Source organism: Siniperca chuatsi, linkage group LG10 (assembly GCF_020085105.1).
Source record: "Siniperca chuatsi isolate FFG_IHB_CAS linkage group LG10, ASM2008510v1, whole genome shotgun sequence".
Lineage (NCBI taxonomy): Eukaryota > Metazoa > Chordata > Actinopteri > Centrarchiformes > Sinipercidae > Siniperca > Siniperca chuatsi.
In genome coordinates, this window is record NC_058051.1 from 16,189,350 (window position 1) to 16,212,241 (window position 22,892).

The following is a 22,892-nucleotide window of genomic DNA, read 5'->3' on the forward strand; positions in this document are numbered from 1 at the left end:
CTATAATGCAGCATACATCTTGCTACATTAGTTTCCATTCCATAAGGGGGAGTCTGTCTGCTTTGCTAGGCAAAACTATTTATAGAGGCTCTCAGTTTTCACACTGTAACTTCTGCAGGGGGCAGCATGCACCTATCTTCTCATCAAGGCTCTGTATGCACCGTCTCATTAGTTTTGATTATTATTTAGTGGAGTAACTCACCTGTTGTGTAAGGGTTTTTTCCTTCTCCAAATTACAGCCTGTGTTTTAAGATCATCTTTGGCTTGTTTGCATAAAGAAAACTAACACAGAAATTAATGTTTGGATGATTTATTTCTTTTGCCATGGTGAAAACACCAGTGTAACATCAGCCATAATGGCACTGTGAAGGAGACTCGAGGTGAGAGGTTGAGACATAAGGTTCACTCAAACTCACTCAATCTCCAAAACCTTGCAACATAATGTACGTATAACAGCAAAACACATGCTGATCAGAAAATAATGTAAAAAAAAAAAAAAAGTCCTCCGGAAAGCCTGTCACTGTTTGATAAAAACATGAAACAAGCACAATAAATTATGCCCATGCAATTATTAATAAAATGTGTTATAAGCCCAGGTGAGCTATAAAGCTAAATCCACCATACTCCAGGTATGCTGAAGTTACATTATCTGTACGGGTCAAACTAAGTGTCCCTAACTCAAATGTATGACATATTTATGTAAATGAAAACATAAAAGCTGTAGCAGTAGAGTGACTTAAAGTGACTTGGAAAAAGATCACATGCACTGCTTGACTACAGTATGGCTTTAAATTGAACTAATACTTTAATACAACTAAATCTTTGGATCATTATTTAATACATTAAATGTACCTCTATATCCAAAATTTAAAAAAAGATGTTTGCTCTTTAAAATCTACTGACACCAACGTCACACAAGAACTCTGGTGCGCAGGAGAAAACTGAGTAAACCTCAGTAATAAAAGACTAAAAGACAGCAAGTCCTAACTGATCAGAGGACGCTGCTTTACCAACAAAGAAAAAATGCTTTAACTTGCATTGTTATAGTAGCACCAGAACCCTTTTTAAAAGTGTGAACTGAATATTCAGTTCAGTTCTTTTCTGGGCCTGGATGCACAGAAACTCAGTCGTCGTTTCCCCAAAGTGGAGTCCTTTCCCGCTGTCTTCAATGAACTGCTGCACAATAAAGACAGCTGCCTGCTCCCTGTTCAGTGAGTCATTTTAGTCACCGGTCACTATCTAAACCTCCCTCAGTGAGGCTTCAGTAAGACACTCAGCTCACTGACATGGTTGTCCCATAAGTCATATGGAATGGATAACCTCAACAAACAAAAGAAAGAAGTGTGTCAATCTGTTCGCTCTGAGATAAGTTAGTGTTTTTATTAGTTTCAATAAATCTGAAGATTAAGATGTTTCATCATCAGATATATTGTTTCTCCTTGGTTAAGTTTCAACCACATTTGACAATATATTAAACCTGAGCCAACCTGCCTTTAGGCCTTGAGCCAGGCTAGTAGATACAGATTGTCACAGGGGGCAACAAGCTTGGTAAAGTGAGGTGAGGTGGAGTCACCTGCAAGTGTAAAAATCCATGTAAACTAAAGTGACAGCCTCTTAAACTTTGGAGTCAGCCTCAGCCAGCTCCTGTACGGAGGGAATCGTGGGGATCGGACATCTCTTTCTCCTCACAGCTGGATCTGGCTGGCCCGTTCCCTGTGCTGCCACAGCAGCGGCAGGAGGAGGGACGGGGATGGGACGTCTCTTTTTGCCAGAGGTGATGCTGCCAGAGCGTTCGCTGAGGATGCCCTGAGCCACGCTCTCCATGTCATCTACAGTTGTGTGCATGGCATCAGCCATCTCCTTCTTAGTCACAGAGACAAAGTCGGGGTCTTTGGCCAGGGAGGCCAGACCACCCTTTACAAGAGCCTGGAAAAGAAAAAAAAAAAGCAGTGGCCTTATTATTTCTTTATTACTGGTAATGCATCAACCTTAAACCCACAGGTCCTGTTGTATTATATTGTTATTATGCATAATAATGTTAATGATAAGGAGATATTTTATTGAACCCTGCAGATAAAGGCATGCAGGCTCAGCTACATGAAAACATCCATGAAGTGCAGTGAGTATCTTTCTCAAAGACACCTAAAGGAAAAATCCTGCCTAAAGTTCAACTAAATAATTTCTATACCACTTTACAGCTCAGCTATGATGTTGATGTGATGGATTTTAACAAGTCTTTCCTTACACTGAACAGCAGAGATTGAAATTTATTTTGGTTTTGTAAAAATGAATCATCAGTATGATATAAAACTCATAACCCGTATAAAACTCACTTGGATCTAACATCTCAAACAAAAATTCAGTTGTTCACAGATTCAAACACAAAATCTGTGTCCATCTGCTGAGTTTTCCGGCTGATTACACAGGCGGGAATTATGTGACATTGTTGCTCTTGAAGTTAGTGCACTGAGTTCCCAAACAAATGAAAACAAACCTTAACTGTATTTACTTGGAGAAATACAGTAAATGTGGTTCAATCCAGAACTCAGCTTAATTTGTGCCCAGGAAATGAGCCTGGTACTGAAAAAGGAGTTATACTTATTATCATCTATCTATGACAGATCTGACAGTGGATCAGGACATTTCCTGCTGATAGAGGTGGTAATTAATTAGTGTGAGATAAAAAGATGCGGACAGTCAGAGATCCTTCCTCACTTACCTCCTGGACGAGCTGGTCAGCCGCAGTACAGGAGCTCTGACTCTGACTGTCGCCATAGTTAGGGTCATAAGGGAACTGCAAAGAAAAGATATGCATCCATACATTATCTATGTAAGCTGTTAATCATCTTTTACACTGGATGAGTCACCTGTCAATAAAATATTACCTGCGTTTTGTCTGTTCTCACTGTGAAGTTCCAGGAGCGCAGGTTGTCTAAACAAGGGTGAATAAAGAAAAATGTAATGAACAAATATGAAGTACAGAGAAATCCATCCCTTTTTCAGTCTGCAGGGTTCCTACTTATTTGCCAGATTTTATTAAAACATGAATTACTTACTTTTTTATTACGTTTATATTTGTACTGTCTTATTATCAGCTTGTTGGAGCTTGTCTGGAAAGCACTTTGAACTGCACTGACCTGTATGAAAGGTGCTAAACAAATACAACTGGATTGATTGATTGACATACCTGGCTCTGCATCCTCGCTGGGATCGTAAAACTCTACGGGACTGCCGTCTCTTTCGAATGAAAATCTGAAAGACAACACAAATTGTCACCCATCGGACATGTTCACCCTGAGCATATGTCATCTAGTCTCCTTGACAGGTAGGAGTGTGTTTGGTACTCACTCTGCGAAGGCGTTGTTGTTAGTGTTGCTTTTTGGTGCGGTAGTGGGGAAAAATTCGGTAGTGGGCACCAAGGCAGAGGAGTTTGGTGGAGACTCAGGCAGGCTCTCAGAGAACTGGAGGGGCCGCTGGCTGGTCATCTGCTGGGACTGAGTGTTGGCGGGCTCAGAGGAGAATGAGTCCACCCGGTTACCAAACAGACCATGTGTACGCTGGAAATACCGACCAAGACAAGCACACATGCAGGTAGAATCCCGTATTAGTGAACACAGTTAATTGAATAAATATGTATATTAAATAAATCAACATTCACCAAAATTAGAGCTACAAGATTTCCCCCTGACAATGATCATGCAGAATATGTGCATGAATACACTGTATTTCGCCTGTATGTCTGTTCTGCCAAACTGCAGTCAATGTCTCTCACCTGGTAAATGCCTTCTTCTCCAGCCTCCTCCATAGCTCTGTCTATCTCTTCCTCATTCTGTAGGTCTCCTGAAATGGCTCTGTGCATCTCTGGAGCCACCTCTTCATCTATACTCCTCAGGCCCGCCTAGAAAGACATGGAAGATGTGGAAAAATGGAGCAAAGGCAGCGTTATCACAAGGAGAAAATTGATTTAAGTCATAAGAGCCTTAGCATAGCAATAACATGCTATTCTGAAAAATGCTTGATGTGTCTCGAGTGATTTTCAGCAGTAATATCCTGCTGTCATTTTTAACATTATAACAGTGATGTGATTTTGACCCCAAATTTACTACTCACCTGGATCTCTGGGCCCGAGGCGCTCTTCTTAGTGGGCCGGTAGCCATAGTACTCCTCCTGACGCTTTAAGAACTTACGGAAATGGTCCTGAAGCAGGAAGGTGGAGTAGAATTTCCCCACAGTCACCTCATCATCTATAGCCAGACAAATCACAGTGCTGTCAGTGTGACAAATACTGGAGTATTTTGTAAAGGTGAAATGTAACTAATTCTATTTATGTTGATTGACTCACCTCCTATAGGGGGAATGACCTGGTCCAACAGTTTCATACTGGTGCGTTTCCAGATTTGCTTTATAATGGCTCTCAGCTCCTCATTGGCCTGCTCAAAGTTACCTGTTCAGATCAATCCATAAAAAAGTAATGAAAAACAGTATGTACATCAAGTTGAAGGAAGCACATATACTGTAAATGAACTGTAATCAATAATGGTATGAGACAAGTTTTGATGCTCTGTACCTTCTGTTTTGATCTTGAGTGCAGTCCTGACCAGAGCAAACAGGGTGGCATTGAAGGTGACGGTGCCATCACTGTTGAGAGGCATGTTCATGCCAACCAAACGCTGCGGACAGGAAGTTGAGAGAATGTGGGCACCAAAGAGTAATAGAACAATCAAATACAGTACACTTTATTAATACACTGTATTATTCTTTTTATAGTTTTATCAACTCGCATTTTTATTGTTATCGTCATCATCAGTATTATTATTCATTAATATTATTTCAGGTGGAGGGGGGAGGCTTGAGAAGGAGAAGAAGTGAACATGGGAGGGCCTTGATGGGTGGGAGATAGTGTGTATAATTTTTCAAACTTTCTGTCACAATCCTGTGTATTGATATTTTCAATCAAGATAATGTGGAAAACACTTTTTCAAACTACTACTCCACCCACTCCATCTTTTTAAATCATGTATTATCCCATTTAATCATTAATGCTTTACATGAATTAACTTTGACGTGTAATATTTTTTCTTTTAACCATTTTTTTCTCTTCTTTTTTGGAAACTTATTTATTTATTTATTTCATTATCTAAATATAAATCAAATTTTTTACACTTTTATACTACTTTGACTTTAATTTTTAATTTAAATGTAACTTTAATTACATTGTAATACACCTGTACACTATTAATAGTTTTATTTGGGATATTCAATATGTTATGGTCTCTTTTTGTGTGTGTATGTATTGTATGTATTTAGTACAATGTCCATCTACAGTGTTTTTATTGTATTGTTAATGTTATCATTCAACATACATAAAACTGTTCTAACTGCCTGTCTGATGAGTTATATATGCATGCACTACAAGGCCTTTGACACTGTTTATTAGTGAATGTACCTTGCATGCAGCACGATGAGGGCAGAATTTGCCAAAACCCAGTGGAGGCTGGATGCGTCGCAGCAGCGTCACCACGTCCAGATGTTTAATTCTCCCCCTGTTAGATCAGACAAACATCTTATACTCATTTTAAGGGGCACCCACTTAAATATGACCTAGTTCCTGCGTGTTCTGAGCATAAATAAATTAATGGTTTCACAAGTGGTGTTCAGGCTTACGTGGCTTCAGGGTCATATTCAGCCCAGATCTTCTTAAACTCATCTAGATGGTGTGGGCCAAGAAGAGACCAATCACGGGTCAGGTAGTCAAAGTTGTCCATGATGACAGCTACAAACAGGTTGAGGATCTGACGTAGGTAGGAAAAAATACCCTTATATTCTAACATTCATGGGCAAATGATCGTTAAAATACAACAACAGATACTAATGGAGCTAAGAGATCAATTTTGACTTTCTGCTGTTGCTCACCAGGAAAGCACAGAGACAGTAGAAGCTGAGGAAGTAGAAGACAGCGAAGTTGGACCCGCAGGTGTACTCCTCTCCTGGCAGGAAGTCAGACTTGGGGTCGCACTTCTTCCCATACATCGAAGCCATCATGACCTCCTGCCAAGCCTCTCCAGTAGCACATCTGGATACGTAAATTATGAGAGTGAGATCTTGGCCCAGTTTTTGATCTTGCAACAAATTACCTTTTAAAAACCAATGATCCTGGCTTAGAGACTCACCGGAATAACATCAGAACAGCCTGAGGGAATGTCTGGAAGTTGTTGTTGCGGTTGATTTGGGTGCCATCCACTAAGGACACCTTTCCAAAGATCTGAATCCCAGTCAAAATCGGTGCACAAATGACAAATACAGAAAAAGACAACGGCAGGCATTTAATCAGAAACATATTAACAATCCACAGAGGTTTACAATGTTTTCATCCAGAAAATAAATATTGTAGACAGTGCCTGCATCCCGATGACAGCATAGATAAAGAACAGCATCACGATGAGCAGAGCTACGTGAGGGAGAGCCTGTAGACACAAACCGAACAGTCAGCTCATTAAAAGTGTGTTAAAAGTTGAGATAAAAAATGAAAATGATGATGACCACAGCGAGACTGACCTGGAAGGACTTGATGAAGGTCCACAGCAGGTTTCGGATCCCCTCCGAACGGTTCAGCAGCTTGACCAGACGCATGACACGGAAGAGTCGGAAGAACGTGATGGAAACTGAAGCATTTTCAGACGCCTACATACAAAAAGAACCAGAGGATTTGATGAAAAGAAAACATTTAAAAAAAGAAAAACATTAATGGTTTTAATACTGGGAAAGTTTAGGCTTACCGCAATTGCTTGCATAGGATTTGTCTCCTGCACAGAGTAGATGAAGAGATGACATACTGTAGTTACATGAGTTATATTTGATAGAAGTTATTAGCTATCATTAATAAGAGGCACATAGCAGACATAGCACTGATCAACTGTTAAACATTATTAAGGTATGATTTACAATCACAAAATAGGGTTAAAATTAGACATTTTTTCCACCACTGATGAGTTACAAAGCCTCCAGGTCTTAGTTGCTGAAAACTAGATGAACAAATACAATTTATAACTCATGCGAAATAAACAATATAAACACACTTTTTTGTCAAAATATTAACAGTTTTCAGCCAATCCAGCCACCATTAATACTTGCTGTGCTGATATAGTCAGTGCTGAGTTGTAGCCTTGTGTGTATAAACTATTTGAGCCATACTGGAACACAATATAGCAAACACCTTCAGGTCTTATCCTACATTTGCTCTGTAAGATTAGACAGACAGTTGAAATGCAATGTTTCACCAGCAGTTTGAGCCACACACGGTGCAGTACAGTAGTACTACAGTTTAGCAGAGAACATAGTGGAGTGCTCACACAGCAAGGCCCATGCAGCAGTGCAGTGCAGTGCAGATCAGATATTTACAGCACAGCCATGGAGACAGTACAGTCCTCCACTGGAGGCCAGGGCAGTCTGTAGAGGATAGACAGATGAGGAGTGAGGTATGTGGAGGACAGAGGGATTAAGAAGAAGAAAAGGAAGCAAAAGAATAGGAGATAGTGAGAGGAAGTGAAGTCAATTTTGTATGGAGAAAATTGAATTTGCTACAAACTTTATGGATGAAAAAGACGATGACAATGCAGTGCAACAATGACTGTGACTGGCCAGAGAAGACATTGAGTTTGTGTAGCATTACCACATAAATTAACACTAAAATCCTTAATATTGATATTGTGCTCTTTTTAAAGTGCTCGAATAACACAGAAAACATAACATTACTGAAATATTGTTGTGGGAATAATGGAAATGTTGGTGATGGAAATGGCAATGCGCAAGGCACTGAGGAGGGTGGGAGCGGGAGAGTTGGGGTGAGAATGGCCAACAAAAGTACTGACCATGTCCTGTGAGCTAGTTCTGCTGGCACCAATCACCTGTTGGGCCGCGATTATATGCTTCTGGTTCAGAGCATTGAATAAATACATTCAGTCACTTAAATTCAAATCACACTGTTGACTGGGAATGTCTCATTAAGACAACACCAGGGACTTTCATACACTGAACCTGCAATGATAATTTGTGGAATTCATTAGGATTGAAAAAATAAAAAGTTTTATCATATGTACTCACATCGACTTCACTCAGGATGACATCAACGACGCTACCGATGACGATAATGAAGTCAAAAACGTTCCAGGGGTCTCCAAAGTAGCCCTGCACAGAGAGGTAAAGCATTGCTGAGACAGTAGGACACTAGATTGGGTGGATGACCATTCCAACAACAAACATTAGAGTCTTTACTCTCGCTTTGAAGGCCATGAGCTTGAGAATCATCTCCACAGTGAAGAGCACGGTGAAGATCAAGTTCAGAGTGTCCGACAGCTTGGTCACATGGTCCGATTGGTTGCAGTGCTGTTCAAAGTGGAAAGCAAATATTAATCTCAACATGTTACAACTATTAATTTGATGTAGCATTATTAGAAAATTAAGTTTTAGTGAAGATAATTACATATAGCTAAAAAACTGAGCTAATCTGCTTCATCAGGACTGTGTGGGTGTGGTTTGATATGATTTGTTGCTAAATCCTGATTGGTGAGCAGAAATATATGACATCACATTTTCCAACTGAGCCCTGCCCACTTAAAACCAGTGAAAAGAGCACAGATTAAAAAAAATGAAAGAAATACAGAAATCTTTTCATGTGAAATAGCTAAAACTGTTGTAACTTTGACAGAAAATAGTGTTCTCATTTAAGATCCCATCACTCATAGTAAGATCTGATTGAGAAAATGGGTTTTAAGGGCCTTATACAGGGAGACAAAAAATGTGTAAATGAACTGAAAAGGGAGCTGAAGCACAAAACCCAGCTGCCCAAGCTCCGATACAAAATAAGATGGAGGAGAGGTTCACCAGGGGTAATGCCAGGGAGGCGTGGCAGGGTCTTAACACCATGATGGGCAGAGCTCAGAAACCAGCCCAGATACATAGCCCAGACCAAGCCTCCTTCGCAGAGCACCAGAGCACCTTCTATGCCAGGTTCAACAGGACTGACCACGTGGAGGACTGGACCCCGACCAACACCAGCTACGCCCCTGCACCAATCAGTGTGGAGGAGCGAAAGGTTGTTTCCATCCTCTCCAAGTTACATCCGAGGAAAGCTCCTGGACCAGATGGGCTCAAGGGCTGTGTACTGAAGGAGAGCCATCATCCCTGTTCCCAAAAAGCCCCATGCCAAAGCCATGAAAGACTTCAGGCCTGTGGCACTCACCTCCATCCTCTGCAAATGCATGGAGAGGGTGGTCACTGCTTCCAGCCTAACTCTTCTGGATACAGTGGCTAGGCACCTCAACTCTCCAAACTCATATGTCAGGATTTTATTCATGAACTTTTCATCTGCTTTTAATACAGTAAACACAAACACACTTCTGCACCGCCTCCAAGGACAGACCCCAACATGTCAGAGTGAACAGTTTTAAATCCAGCAACATTGTTTTAAATACTGGTGTCCCACAGTGCTGTGTCTTGTCACCCATCCTCTTCTCCATATACACAAACGAAATCACCTGCAATAGCAACGGACTGTCACTTTTTGAATATTCTGATGACATGGCCTAGGTGGCTCGTCTGACAGACGAGCGCTCCCTGTCTACTTGCAGGTGGTGGAACAGGTTGAAATCTTTAAGTACCTGGGAAGTGACATTGACCACCACCTGTACTTCACTCAACATGCGGAAGGGATCTACAAAAAGGCCCAACAGCGCATGTTTCTCTTAAGGAGGCTGAAAGGTTTTAATGTCAGACAGGACATTTTAACAGCAGTATACCGGTCACTCATCAAATCAGTCCTCACATTCAACATTGCATCCGGGTACAACTTCCTCACAAAGAAAAGCAAGAAAAAAACTCACAAGAATCATCAAGCATGCAACCAAAATCACCAGCACCACTCAAACCCAACTCTCAGACCTTTACAGTCATGCAGTAAAAAGAAAGTCAGATTCCATCACTATGAACCCCTCACACCCCCTTCACCACTCCATTCAGCTACTCCCATCAGGCAGCCGCTTCAGAGCACCTTTGGCCAAAAAGAGAAGTTACAAAAACTCTTTCATTCCCACTGCAATATCCATTTTAAACAAAGCCAAATACACTGTCACAAGTTTTTAATGCATCTTTTCACACCTGCTCTTATTTATTTATTTATGGAATTATTTGCATTTTAATGCAATTTTATGTGAGTCTTTCATTTAAGACAAATTTCTATCATCATGTGATACACAATTAAGTTTTTTGAATCTTGAATCTTTAAAGGATAAGTCCTGTATTACAACAGCTTTGGCCAGTCATAATTAAAGTCATAATTAACTTGGTGAGTATCAGCATAATTATTGTCCAGACCTATCTTAGCATAGTTACATAAAAAAAAATGTACATGCAAAGTAAGGTTTTGTAAATTAATTGACAAAAAAATATGTAGGGCACCCTGCATTAATGCGGTCCTAATCCCCCCCCAAAATTAATTAGTCTGGGATTTTACTGGAAAGTTGTCATGTCCCATATTTTAAATACAGTTTCAAAGTTTCCACTTTGTGATTAATTAAATGCACACGGAACACGGAATTCTCTTTCCTCTAAAGATACTGAATATTGACACTGAATATTATCTGCCTCAATACAATCTCAATGTTTTTAGGTTGCAACATGACCTTAATTTACATACCTGCATCCCCAGACATAACGTGTTGAGCATAATTAGGAAGAACATGAGGTACTCAAAGTAGCAGGAGGTGACAATGTACCAGACCCTGTACTGGTAGGGGTTTTTAGGGATGTAGCACCTCAGAGGACGAGCCTTCAGGGCGTACTGCACACACTGACGCTGAAGGGGAGGCAGAAGGTAGGTTAAAAGAAGAATAATGAGTGATTCTATACTTACGTAACATGTTTTAGATTTTACTGGGAATGATTGGACTCTCTCACTGTCCTAAGCATCATCTCTGAGGGTCTTAGCATACCTGGTTCTTATCCAGCTCGCAGTCCTTATACTCCTGCTCGCCCTGCTCCTGGAAAGTGACGATGACGAAGCCCACAAAGATGTTCATCATGAAGAAGGCGATGAGGATGATGTAGATGATGAAGAAGATGGACACATCCACGCGATTGTTGAAGACAGGACCCATGTCTTCTTCGTCTGAATCAATGGCTCTGTATAACAGTCTGGGAAGTGATGGAATGATGTTGAGAGAAGATGGGTAATTGTCAGAAAAAAGGTCAAAGATCAGAGATACAATAAGGCTAATTTGTATAGATGAAATGTATAATTCAGGGGATTAAAGAGGATACATTTCCTCCATTACCATCTCTGGCTCCAGCCAGGTAATGGAATTACTTCCAACTCAATATTCACGTAATAAGATGTCTTCTAACTCAATCAAACAGATAGGATCAAAACATGCCATTTATCCGTGCTTACTTTGGCCAGCCCTCAAATGTGGAAACAGTAAAGAGAGCCAGCATGCCATAGAGCACATTGTCAAAGTTGAAGTCACTGTTGAGCCATTCTCTCTTAGCCAACACTGTGTCCTGTAGGGAATTCTCCATGTGCTTCAAGAAGAATCCCCTGAGAGCAGACACAGAGAACGGTCACTCTAGCATTACAGTTTTGATAGATGAAATCTATGATGTGTGAAAGATGTTTGCCTTACTGGCATTCCTCCCCAGTCATTTTGGACGAGTCTGTGCAGCTGTAGAATTTACCCTATGAGGGAAAGGATTAGTGACACTTTTAATACATCTGGAAATGTGACCTTTACAGTATCATGCTACATAAAAGGTGTCAGCATCTTCTTTTAAAAACTTACCTTGAAGAGTTGCACTCCAATACAGGCAAACATGAAATTCAGCAGCATGGTGACCAGGACGATGTTGCCAATGGTTTTGATGGCCACAAACACGCACTGGACCACATGCTGTCATTAAAGAAACAATGACCACTTAATACTGTTAATACAAGAACTGTACCTAAGTACGAATTTGAGGTATTTGTACTTTACTTGAGTATTTCCATTTTATGCTACTTTATACTTCTACTCCACTACATTTCGGAAATATTGTACTTTTTACTGCACTACATTTATCTAGCAGTTATAACAAACAATTGATAAGCTTATAAAATACAATGCATTGCTAAAGCTACCAGTGGTTTCCAACCTTAATTGCTTGTGACCATTTACAAAAAAGCGATGTCTGGTAGGGCCCCTTGTCAAAAAGCTACTTATACATTAATGCATCAGTATTAACAATCTAATAATGTCATATGAGTCACAGAAAAGAAAAGCACTTTTGATACTTTAATTCAATTTTGCTGATAATACGTTTGTACTTTTGTGTATGTGTGCACGTGTTGTACCTTTAACCCCTTGGCTCTATTGATGGCCCTGAGAGGCCTCAGCACCCTCAGAACCCTGAGAATCTTCACCACAGAGATAGCACTGGATCTGCATACAACACATGGCAAAAAGCAGTCTTGATATGCTCATCTGGGAACACTAAAATTTGTAATTTAGGAAAAAAATAACGACATGGATGTTCTATATCTAATATGGCAATCTCAAAATATTTACTCACTCCATTCCCATGGAAAGAAGGGAGACTCCAACCACAATGAGATCCAGGATGTTGAAGGAGTTACGGCAGAAGGAGCCCTTGTGCATAAATGCTCCATACACTGTCATCTGTCAGTCAGATACATCAGAGTCCAGAATATTGAAACAAACACATTTGCGTTTAAGCTTTTTTTTTTTAGACAGAGGAACAGATGTGTTGCATTGAATGTCAAATAGAGCTGAGAAAATTAGTTGATTAATCAATTAGTCAATAGACAGCAACTTAATCTGAGACTATTGACCTGATAATCATTAATCGTTTAGTTGATGGGCAAAAATGCCCAAAATCCACTGATTCCAGCTTCTGAAATAAGCTGATTTTCTTTGTCTTGTAAAATATTAAACTGAACATCTTTGGTTTTTGAACTGTTGGTTGGACAAAACAAAAAATTGTGACAGAGATATTTTACTTTCTGACATTTTATGGACCAACCGATTAGTCGATTTATCGAGAAAATTACGACTAATCTGTAATGAAAATAATTGCTAATGTCGAAAATGTCTTAAATGTATTTCCACCAGTACTTACACACAGATCACTAAATTTAGTGATCAATTCAGCAGGGAAACAACTACTATCATTGTGAATTAAGTAGGTTCACAGTGATTCTTTCAGGCTCTGATTATATCTCAGTGGAAACATGTAAGACCTGCAAAGCAACCTGCCTCATCCTGCTCCGACATGCTTCTCTCCCACATAAAACAATTTCATTATTACGAGGGAAGACTCTAGTGGCCTGTGATGCTCATGGTGCTGTTTCAGAGGCTTTTTAAAAATCTGCCAATAAATAAATAATAATAAAAAATTATAACATTAAACACTTAGAATAACAGAAATATAGAATATCATCAGCTTCAGAATAAAAATATCAATATCTGTTATCCGGTATCTTGACTTTAAAGAACCACATCAGTCAAACCCACATAAGGCAGAACATGAACTATACAGCTCATTACCTTTAGTACAATCTCAATGGTGAACACAGTTGTGAAGACAATGTCAGCATAGGCCAAGATCTGGCGGAAAAGCACAAAGGGTTGTTATCAAATTTGGCCTTCTTTCAAAAGTTAAGGCTCAGTCTGTAGTGGTAGAAGTGTTTATCACCTTGTTTCTGAAGGACTGGGGATCAATGGGGTCCTCAGCTGCCAGGGAGATGGAGGAGAGCAGGATGAACAGAAGAATTAAGTTGGTGAAGGACGAGGCGTTGATGATCTTGTAGCACAGTTTACGGAACCTGGATACCAATGAATATGAAAAGAGATCCAGTTATCGGTGAGTTCAATCAATTCACTGTTGTGTTATCATGATACAGTATGACAATATACTGTAACCACTCTGTGATCTGTTATTCTCAGTTTGGTATGCCTGGTTCTTACTTGTTCTGAGGGCCAAAAATAAAAAAGGAGCTGGCTTCAGGCAGTGGAACAGCTTCCTCCTTCAGCTGCAGGTCGGCCATTGGTCGGGGACGAGGGCTGATGGGGATTTCAGGCTCTTCCTCCTCGTCATCACCTACCATGTGGAAGAAAACAGACTCAAAGTTCTATAGTGCAATGACAGATCTACTTATTGGTAGTAGTCATGTTACAGCACTACAGAAGAGAAAAGCAAAGATCCAGAAAATTAAATAAAACTAAAATATTTTTGGAAAAAAGGAAATCTCTCTATACTGAATCACGTTGTAGACTTTATATGGTAGTCACCAGAGTACTGTGAAAATAGCCTAACTTTAGACTCTGCTATAAACTCAGCTCAGGGAATCGGTTGAGTCTAATAATAATGGGGGGTTACTATATTTATACTGTAACGTAGCCAAGAGAGCCAAACTCATAAACAGCCAGTAATGAATATGAATTCCTGCAATCTCCTTCTATTACAACTACATCGCTAAGAAATTAGAGTTAGAAATGCAAGAAAAGTAGAGGTTTAGACATTTTTTATGTTACCGGGGAAGTCGTCAGGTGGGAATGGATCTTTCACTTCATTGACATTGGACTCAAACTCGTCAATTTTGAGCTGAAAAAACAATATATATGTATTATAGCTACTTATGCTCCTGAATAATATGAAATTGCCAAGAGTAAATATGTGATATGATACCAGAAACAACGCTAACCTTGGCTGTGGTGGGCATGCCCTCCATCTTAGCTCTCTGCTCTGCCAGTTTCTTAGCTAACCTCTCCCTCTCCTCATCAGTCTTGTCAGGCATTTTGGACCTAGAGGGTAAGAGAGAAAAGGGAATGGAGTAGAGTTTCACTGTGAGAAGACAGAGCAGATTATCTCACTTATGTTAAACTTTTGGTATTCTTTTATTCACCTTCGTAGCTTTCTCCTCAACTTCTCCTCTGCCTTTTCTTTCTGAGCTGAAGTTAAACTCTCAGCCTCTGCCAGGTTGTCGACGGCGATGGCCAAGAAGACATTGAGGAGGATATCTGATATCTGAGCTCAGGAAAACAAACACCTTGATTTTTTAAAATATTATGGCTCTAAGGGTGCCAATGGTCACTTTGGTTTATGACCAAATACCTACAAACCTAATGACATTCCCATCAGCTTCAGCTGCATTGTATTTAGTGCTAATTAGCAAATTTTAGCATTCTAACACGCTAAACTAAGATGGTAAACATGATAAATATTATACCTGCTAAACATCAGCATGTTAGCATTGTCACTGTAAGCATGTTAGCATGATGATGTTAGCTGTGCCTAAGTACAGCTTCACAGAGCCACTAGCATGGCTGTAGACTCTTAGTCTTGTTAAATCCTAGATGACAGTGTGAGTGTATGTGAAGGATACAGTTTCCACAGACAAAGAGGACGATAAAGTAGATGGCAACCAGGATGCCAGGAAAGACAGGCCCTCCGTAGGCCATAATACCATTGTACATGATGGAGGTCCAGTCCTCTCCTGTTAGGATCTGAGAGATAGTAAGTGTTAAAAAGCAGGCAATTATTCATTAATGTCGGGTATGAAAGGATAGGTTAGATGCTGCTACTATAAGTGCACTTCATTTACAGCATGGATCATCAAAATCAGGCAAGAAAGGTTTAACTAAAATCAAAGCAGACATTGCCAAGAGTTTAAAGCAGAGCATCTATGAATCTGTGTCTAGCCTCACCTGAAACACACTGATGAGGGCCTGAGGGAAGTTGTCAAAGTTACTGCGTCTGGGTCTGTGGTCGGAAAAGTTGAATTTCCCCCCAAACACCTGCATGCCCAGGAGTGAGAAAATGACGATGAAGAGGAAGAGAAGAAGGAGCAGGGAGGCGATGGAGCGTACAGAGTTGAGGAGAGAGGCCACAAGATTACTCAAAGAGGTCCAGTACCTGCAAAACAGTTGGAAGAAGAGAGGTGTTAAATTACATTAAATCACATCACAACATGATCCTTTGAGGGGATATGACTTACTTTGTGACTTTAAGGATCCTCAGCAGTCGGATACACCTGAGTACAGAGAAACCCAGAGGAGCCACGGCTCCCGCAGAGAACATGATCATCTCCAGGATACCGCATAGCACCACAAAAAAGTCAAAACGGTTAAACAGGGACATGAAATATCCTCTGGGACCCAGACCATACATCTTCACAAACATCTCTATGACAAACAGCACCAGCAGTACACGACTGGCCACGTCTGTTGAGATAAGAGAGACGAATGAGATGAAGCTGGGAGTGATAGAATTGATGTAAAAACATATTCACAATATTATATGTTAATCACCAACCTTGTAGGGAAGTGAGCCAGTTAGGCTGGTGGTGGTGCTCTGTTGCTATGGTCAGGGTGTTGAGTAAGACGAGAAACATCACTATCCAGTAAAAGCCCTTGGTTTTGACATACACCAGGCACTTCATCCTGAAGAAACGGTTCCAGCGACGAGCCAGTCGGCTAAACACAAAAATAATCCTGGTTTACTGTGCCAAGTCACCTTGAATATTATATACAATATATACAAAACTGCAGACTCACTAGTAGTAGACGATTCGACTCTTGCCTTCCAGGTCGTACAGGCTGTCTGTGTCAGAATCTCCGCTGGTTAAAGGAAGGAGTCCTGACAAGAGAATAACAGTTGTAATTCAACAGTATTTGCATATACACTATATATGCTGAGGTGGTTTATAGTGCTGACCTTTGCCCTCTCGGTCGGCATCCAGGACTTCAGCGTGAGTGATCCACTCCATGTAGCCATGCAGGTCTTCATCCAGCTGCTGACGCTCTCGCAACTTCTGGAACTCTCCACGTGACCTAGCCTTCTCTCGCTCTTTGGTAAACTCCCTTAGTGGAAAGACAAAGAAAAGTAAAACAGAACATTATTTTTTTGTTTGTTCATGTGAAGAGGCAAGATGCAGACAGTAGAAAGGATAGAAGATGATAGTTGTCTTACCCACTGAGCACGCCCAAAACCAGATTGAGCACAAAGAAGGAGCCCAGGAGAATGAGGGGAACAAAGTAGACCCAGGGCCATTCATTTCCTATGGCATCATTAATCTGAAAGACAACTCTGGGTCAGCCACAAACAATGTATCCTGTTAGGTATACTGTATACTTGTATACACAATAAACACCTAAAATGTAGACAAATGTAATGGTTTTGGAGGAAAGAGCACAAATTCCCCAACACTGAAACTGAAAAACAACTGAAACAATGTGCAAGCAGTCACTGACCCAGTAGAGAACTTTGGTCCATCCCTCCATGGTGATACACTGGTAGACTGTAAGCATGGCAAAGCCAATGTTATCAAAGTGGGTGATGCCATTGTTGGGACCTTCCCAGCCTGGCCGACACTCAGAGCCATTGATGTTACAGCGGCGTCCGTTACCAGCCTGAGCACAGGGTGCAGGCAGCTCACCTTCTGCTGTGGCGTAGATATCTGTGGGCCAAAGAGAGGAGATAGTTTGTTTTTATTTTTATTTAGCTTCAAGCAATTATAACTGATAAGATATCAGGTATGACTGTACATGACAACATATATAAAAGCCCAAGTGAAACAATGTCTGATTGTGCCCATTATATATACTTGTGCCAGTGTAATAGCAGGTCTTGTGCATTTTGCACTTGAAGAGCTCCAGTCCCATGATGGCATAGATAGTGACCAGTAGAAAGACCAGCAGGGCGATGTGCAGCAGAGGCAGCATGGCTTTGAGGATGGAGTTCATCACCACCTGCAGGCCTGAATGTGAACAGTAAAACCAAAACATTACAACATCACAAAATCTGGTGTGTCTCCAGAAAGCTTCTTCACACATACAGTATTTCCAAATTAATCAAACAGTGTGACATAGACACAGGCAGTATTAAGAGTATAGGCTCTTACTGGGGACTCCAGAGACAAGACGTAAGGGCCGCAGCACTCTGAAGGCTCTTAGCGCCTTCATGTCAAACCCTCCGCCCTTCTCCATTGGCACACCTGCTATCTTATTGATGGTATCCAAGGCAAAGGTGAAGAGACTGTAGGAAAAGATTATACAACCATAAGTTCCTACCCCTACAAAATGAGTATAAAATTTTCAACTATTAAAATGAAAGTGTCAATGGCTTAGATGTGGTCAAAGAGAAGCTGTGTCCTTTGCTGGTAGAGCTGTCCACCTGCAGCTCAGAGCTCATCTTACCCCATGAAGACGATGACAAAGTCCAATATGTTCCAACAGTTCCGTAAATAGGCGCCTTCATGGAACACGAGCCCATACGCCACTATCTTCAGAAAGCACTCTAACGTGAATATGATCAGGAAGATATACTCCAAACTCTCCTGCAGCAAGACAAACACAAACCACAAAATTACATTTACATATAAAGCTCATAACCTTCAGGTTCAATTCTCTAGTAAAATATGGAATGATTGGAGTGAATGACATTTTTGGCATTTAAGCACCTGCTAGGGGGAATAGCAATGGATGTTGCTGGTATTAGATGAACACATTAGCTTTGATAGCCTCTTAGCTAAATTTGACGCAGATTAAACATGACCTTAGAAGGTTTTAACAGATGAGTGGCCCATGAGTCACATTGTGATTAAAGAAACAAGTTGAGCCACAATTTAAAAAGAAAGGGCTTTGTCAGACATGAAGCAAACTGTCTGCAGAACATTTAAATGCTTAGTTCAAAGGAAGTAAACAGATAAACGCCAGGGTGGTTGAATAAAATCATCTGTTTTCAAATCAGGCCTGTATTTGTGTTTTTATAATCAGTGTTAATATTTTCAGAGACAAAGGAGGTCAACACACAGCAGATGGACACAGAACTGAGTATGGTTTTTCTCAGTAGTGACTGCCACAGACAACAAACAGAGGACAGGGAACGCACACGAGTAGGACTAATATTTCCGCAACGTCAGGGTAGCATTATTTTGTGACCAAAACACTCTATCGCGCATATTTGCTTACAAAAGCAGCTTGAAATTGTCATTATTGAATAGACCACTTCTTCTTTTGCTCTTCATTGCTGATGTAACTACAAATGTTGCAGGAGAAGAAGATGTAATATGAGAACAGTATGATAGAGCTCCCAGGGAATTCAGTCCCAACTTCAGGTATCATCAAAATTCATTCATTTCATTTGAGAAATTACCAAAAATGATATAATTATCTATACGTTGTAGTGTATCAATGTTACAAATCATATTTTATGAATATATGAGTATGAATGTGGTTACAGGAGGCAACATTTGTGGACTCTCCTGTATCCACCTGCGTCAGTGGGGTGACTGCCTTTGCCGACCTACTTCTGACAGCAACAGGGGGGGTGAAGTTGACCAGCTCTTCTTACATGGCTCACCTCTGAGGAATGGCAGAGTAAGAAGTAAGAAGGATTTAGGAGGAGACTGGTGAGTGGGCCAAAGCAAAGATATTAAAGAAATGGGGTCACTTTCAGGTCCAGATACCTGATGACTTGTTGAATCTCTCTGGGTTATATGTCAATCAGTTGGGTACCCACAAGATTAATCGCTTTAACTTAGTGATGTGCAGAGTTTATTGACTGAATGGTGAAAAGCAGGTGATGGCAGGCTATGGGTGTTATATATTGACATTTGAGCTGGATGTCAGGCCTCTCAGAGACAGCGATCCACATATCCAGTCTCTCACACCAGTGTCAATACAAGATCAAATATCTAGACATTGGCAAGATGTGTACACTGCACAAGAGCAAACATATATCTTTTGCTCACTTTGATCATCCCTGGGTTGTGTCGTTCAGTCGCAGACCTATAATACGCTATCGACATCCTCACAGCAGTGTAAACACACACCTATGAGGTTGAAATATAATAACACCTGAAAACAGCAGGATCCAATGGTCAAACACCTGCCACCAGCTAGTTTACATAGTTTACACTACTTTCACATGAGATACTCTGAATCACCTGCCATGTAGAGTGAGAGGAGTCATGAAAGCCTTAATTTTTTGGGGCAGAATACATAACAAATGTTTCCATAATTATTGTCTGTTTAGCAAAAAAAACAAAAACAAACTCCACACACATCATACCCCACGGTAGTTAATTCTCATGCTTTTCTACTATTGTTTTTTTCAATAGCCAGTTTTTGATCAGAGAAGGATAAACTAATAGCACAGTTGTTTGATGACATGTTCCTGTGTGACACAGATGGGACTCCAAATAAAGAACTGAGTTGTGTCTGGAAGAATTTAAACAGGGCTTGGCACTCAGAACAGTGACCAGCTGAAACACTTAGCTATGAAGTGTCTAACTTTGCTGGCTCAAAGCAGTCATATTCATTTGTTGAACACAGCTGTGCAGTCATCTACTGGTAATGGTAAAATACTGATTTCTTGAGATACAAGAGACCACGAATGAGACGTTTTGTTTCTTTTCCATATCTAGCGTACTATGACAAACAAATATCAATACAACATTCACCCATCGGCCAAAGCTCCTCACAGAGTCCTGAGTCATACTTTAAAGAAAGGGTTTGTGCTCGTACTCATACTCACCAAGCTTGAGTTGGTGTTATTACTGTCTTCTTCAGGCATGGGAAGGAACACAGCCAAAGCGATACAGTTTGCAAAGATGGTCAATAAGATGATGATCTCAAAGGTTCTGGATGGGGAAACTTAGGATCACAACAACAATACATGTGGAGTGGTAAATCTCAGTTACCTCCAAAAGGAATATTAACAAAGAGATACAAGTTATTTTTTATTTATTTTAATTCATAATGACAATATTTGAGTTAATCGTGTGCATGTCCAGTAAATACTAACAATGGAAGGGTAAGTAGAAATTTAAGCTAATCTGAGTTACATAAACCCTGCCCTCAGGAGGGAATCTAAATTTTCACAATTTTCACAATAGAGAATGACTTCCGGATGGGAGCCGAAACGTCTTGATTCTGAAAACAGTGTCCAGATGACTACGACTGAAACCTTTTCTACGATAGAACACTCCTGGACGAATGAGGGACTACACCGTCTTAATGGAAGGGTAAGAAACACTTTTAGAAAATAAATTGTCCATTTCTTTATCTGTATGAGTTGTTCTGTATTTCTTGTGATGTATTGTAGCAAAACACATCAAATAAACAGCTCTACAACTCTGTTAACACTGATCAGTGCCCCTAAATGCTGCCTGAAACATCATCCCTATAACAGCCCATTGGGTAGCCAGCAAAGCGGTCACAGTAAATGTAATCTTGTCTGCTGTGCTGCTTCATTCTTGTCCATAGGGGGCTCTGTAAGAGAATTCCCCTGCCAGGTCAGCATCATGTCTCTCTGTGATGCCATGGGACAGCTGCACAGCCCAAGAATATGACCAAACCATTTAAACACAGACTACTCATCAGGATTATGTGAAATATTTATTTATTCTTAAATCTGTAAGCATTGATAGAATTGTATATACTTATTTTATATAATAAGAAGGATTTAAGGGGTTCAGTCCATTTCGGTAATTTTGCCACTGGATAGACAGCATTCTATTTTCGATGTAAAATATGTATTATCCAGGAATGGAGATCAGGCTAAAAGCAGGAAACCCCCTATAGGGGCCATAACATCACTCAGCAGCCTGCCTTGTGTTTGTGCTTCAAGCCTCAGTGCCAGCATTTCAGAGCGGCTATTTCCACATCAAAAGTAGAATGTCAGCTATCAGGACAATAAGAGGCAGCTTCATTAATTGCTTCTGTCTGCCAGATGTAAATAGATCAGCTTAAGAAGGTCTCCAGGTGAAAATATGAAGACTGCAAACGTGACTTTGACAGAGGGCTGCCAGATACATAACAAAAGTCTTAACACTTCAAGGATCGCCTTAACACAGAATTAAGAGAGACTTTGCTTGTCCGTGCTTACCACAGATGAACTACAAGGCTGATAATTCATTGGCCTGCAGACACCTAATTTCTGTATACCCTAGCTGTCAGTATAAGAGTAAAATACTTCTGTTTAAATGGCACATTTTTTAAGTCAATGTCTACTTAATATTACAAACACAAAAGTCTGTGTGTAATGTAGGTAGGTGTGTGTTTGTGTTTGTGTAAGATATAAAGGATACTTCCACTCCACAATGTTGATGCAGGCCTTGCGGAAGGGATTTTTGAGGGTGAAGAGGAAGAGGGATCTCGCTGGTCGAGGGTTTCCCCCCGTGGCCTGTAGCTTCTTCAGCTTCTCCCTCTGCTTCCTCTTCAGCTCCTCTTCATTCATGATGACCGGCTTGGCCGCCTCTCCGTTGGCTGCCATCTTTATGCTTCCACCTGAGACAAGCTCCCAGTCCTCTCACTGAATAATCCCAAACTTGTATAATCCCAAACTGAGGCCCCGTTTAACTCCCTGTTGCGAAAGGCCCCCTGGTTTCCAGACCTGCCGATCCTGCGTGCGCTCCTCCGCGACCCTCTCTTCCCTCTTCTCTTCTCCCTCTGACTCAGTCTCCCTCACGCAGAGCCACAGGCCTCTCCTCCTGTCTGAGGGCCTCTGACAGAAAAAGCCCCCTCGGCAGGGAAAAATAACAGGAGCCCAGAGTGGCTGGAGGGGCAGTTGGCCCTGCTGTAGTTTAATTTTAGACTGTGAACCACTGACAGGCCATGCTTGGGGATGGTTAAGAGGGTGGAAGGTGGAAGTAGATGGGATCAAGGGGGGGGTTGGGGCAGGACAGCAGAGGCAGACGAGAGCACAAAGAAGGGGAGAGATACAGTTTGGGGGGTCTTGCAGTAGCAGAATGTCACCACTAGGCCCAGCTGGGTCTGTTTTGAAAGAGAGGGCAGGTTCAGGGTCCTAGCAAAAGATATATGTTTGCTCTTGTTGAACCCTCA

General features: G+C 40.9%; 1 protein-coding gene across 1 annotated transcript; it reads right to left on the reverse strand.

Moving 5' to 3' along the window:
• Positions 1-294: 294 nt before the first annotated feature.
• On the reverse strand, positions 295-22,586 carry LOC122882919 (dihydropyridine-sensitive L-type skeletal muscle calcium channel subunit alpha-1-like). The gene is made up of 45 exons (XM_044210878.1): positions 22,139-22,586; positions 20,584-20,689; positions 18,243-18,382; positions 17,948-18,081; positions 17,651-17,803; positions 17,298-17,503; positions 17,017-17,120; positions 16,762-16,907; positions 16,602-16,683; positions 16,360-16,520; positions 16,043-16,268; positions 15,753-15,960; positions 15,431-15,551; positions 14,951-15,065; positions 14,750-14,849; positions 14,580-14,649; positions 14,013-14,145; positions 13,741-13,870; positions 13,593-13,652; positions 12,598-12,704; positions 12,380-12,467; positions 11,832-11,939; positions 11,676-11,728; positions 11,444-11,590; positions 10,986-11,187; positions 10,691-10,849; positions 8,272-8,382; positions 8,101-8,184; positions 7,399-7,446; positions 6,777-6,803; positions 6,556-6,681; positions 6,399-6,464; positions 6,171-6,262; positions 5,914-6,073; positions 5,665-5,792; positions 5,447-5,543; positions 4,568-4,670; positions 4,343-4,444; positions 4,111-4,244; positions 3,773-3,898; positions 3,349-3,557; positions 3,188-3,252; positions 2,886-2,932; positions 2,720-2,794; positions 295-1,926 (listed from the first exon to the last, which is right to left on the reverse strand). Exons 1-45 carry the CDS (start codon positions 22,321-22,323, stop codon positions 1,615-1,617), a joined length of 5,556 nt encoding a protein of 1,851 aa, XP_044066813.1. The 5' UTR covers positions 22,324-22,586; the 3' UTR covers positions 295-1,614.
• Positions 22,587-22,892: the final 306 nt, after the last annotated feature.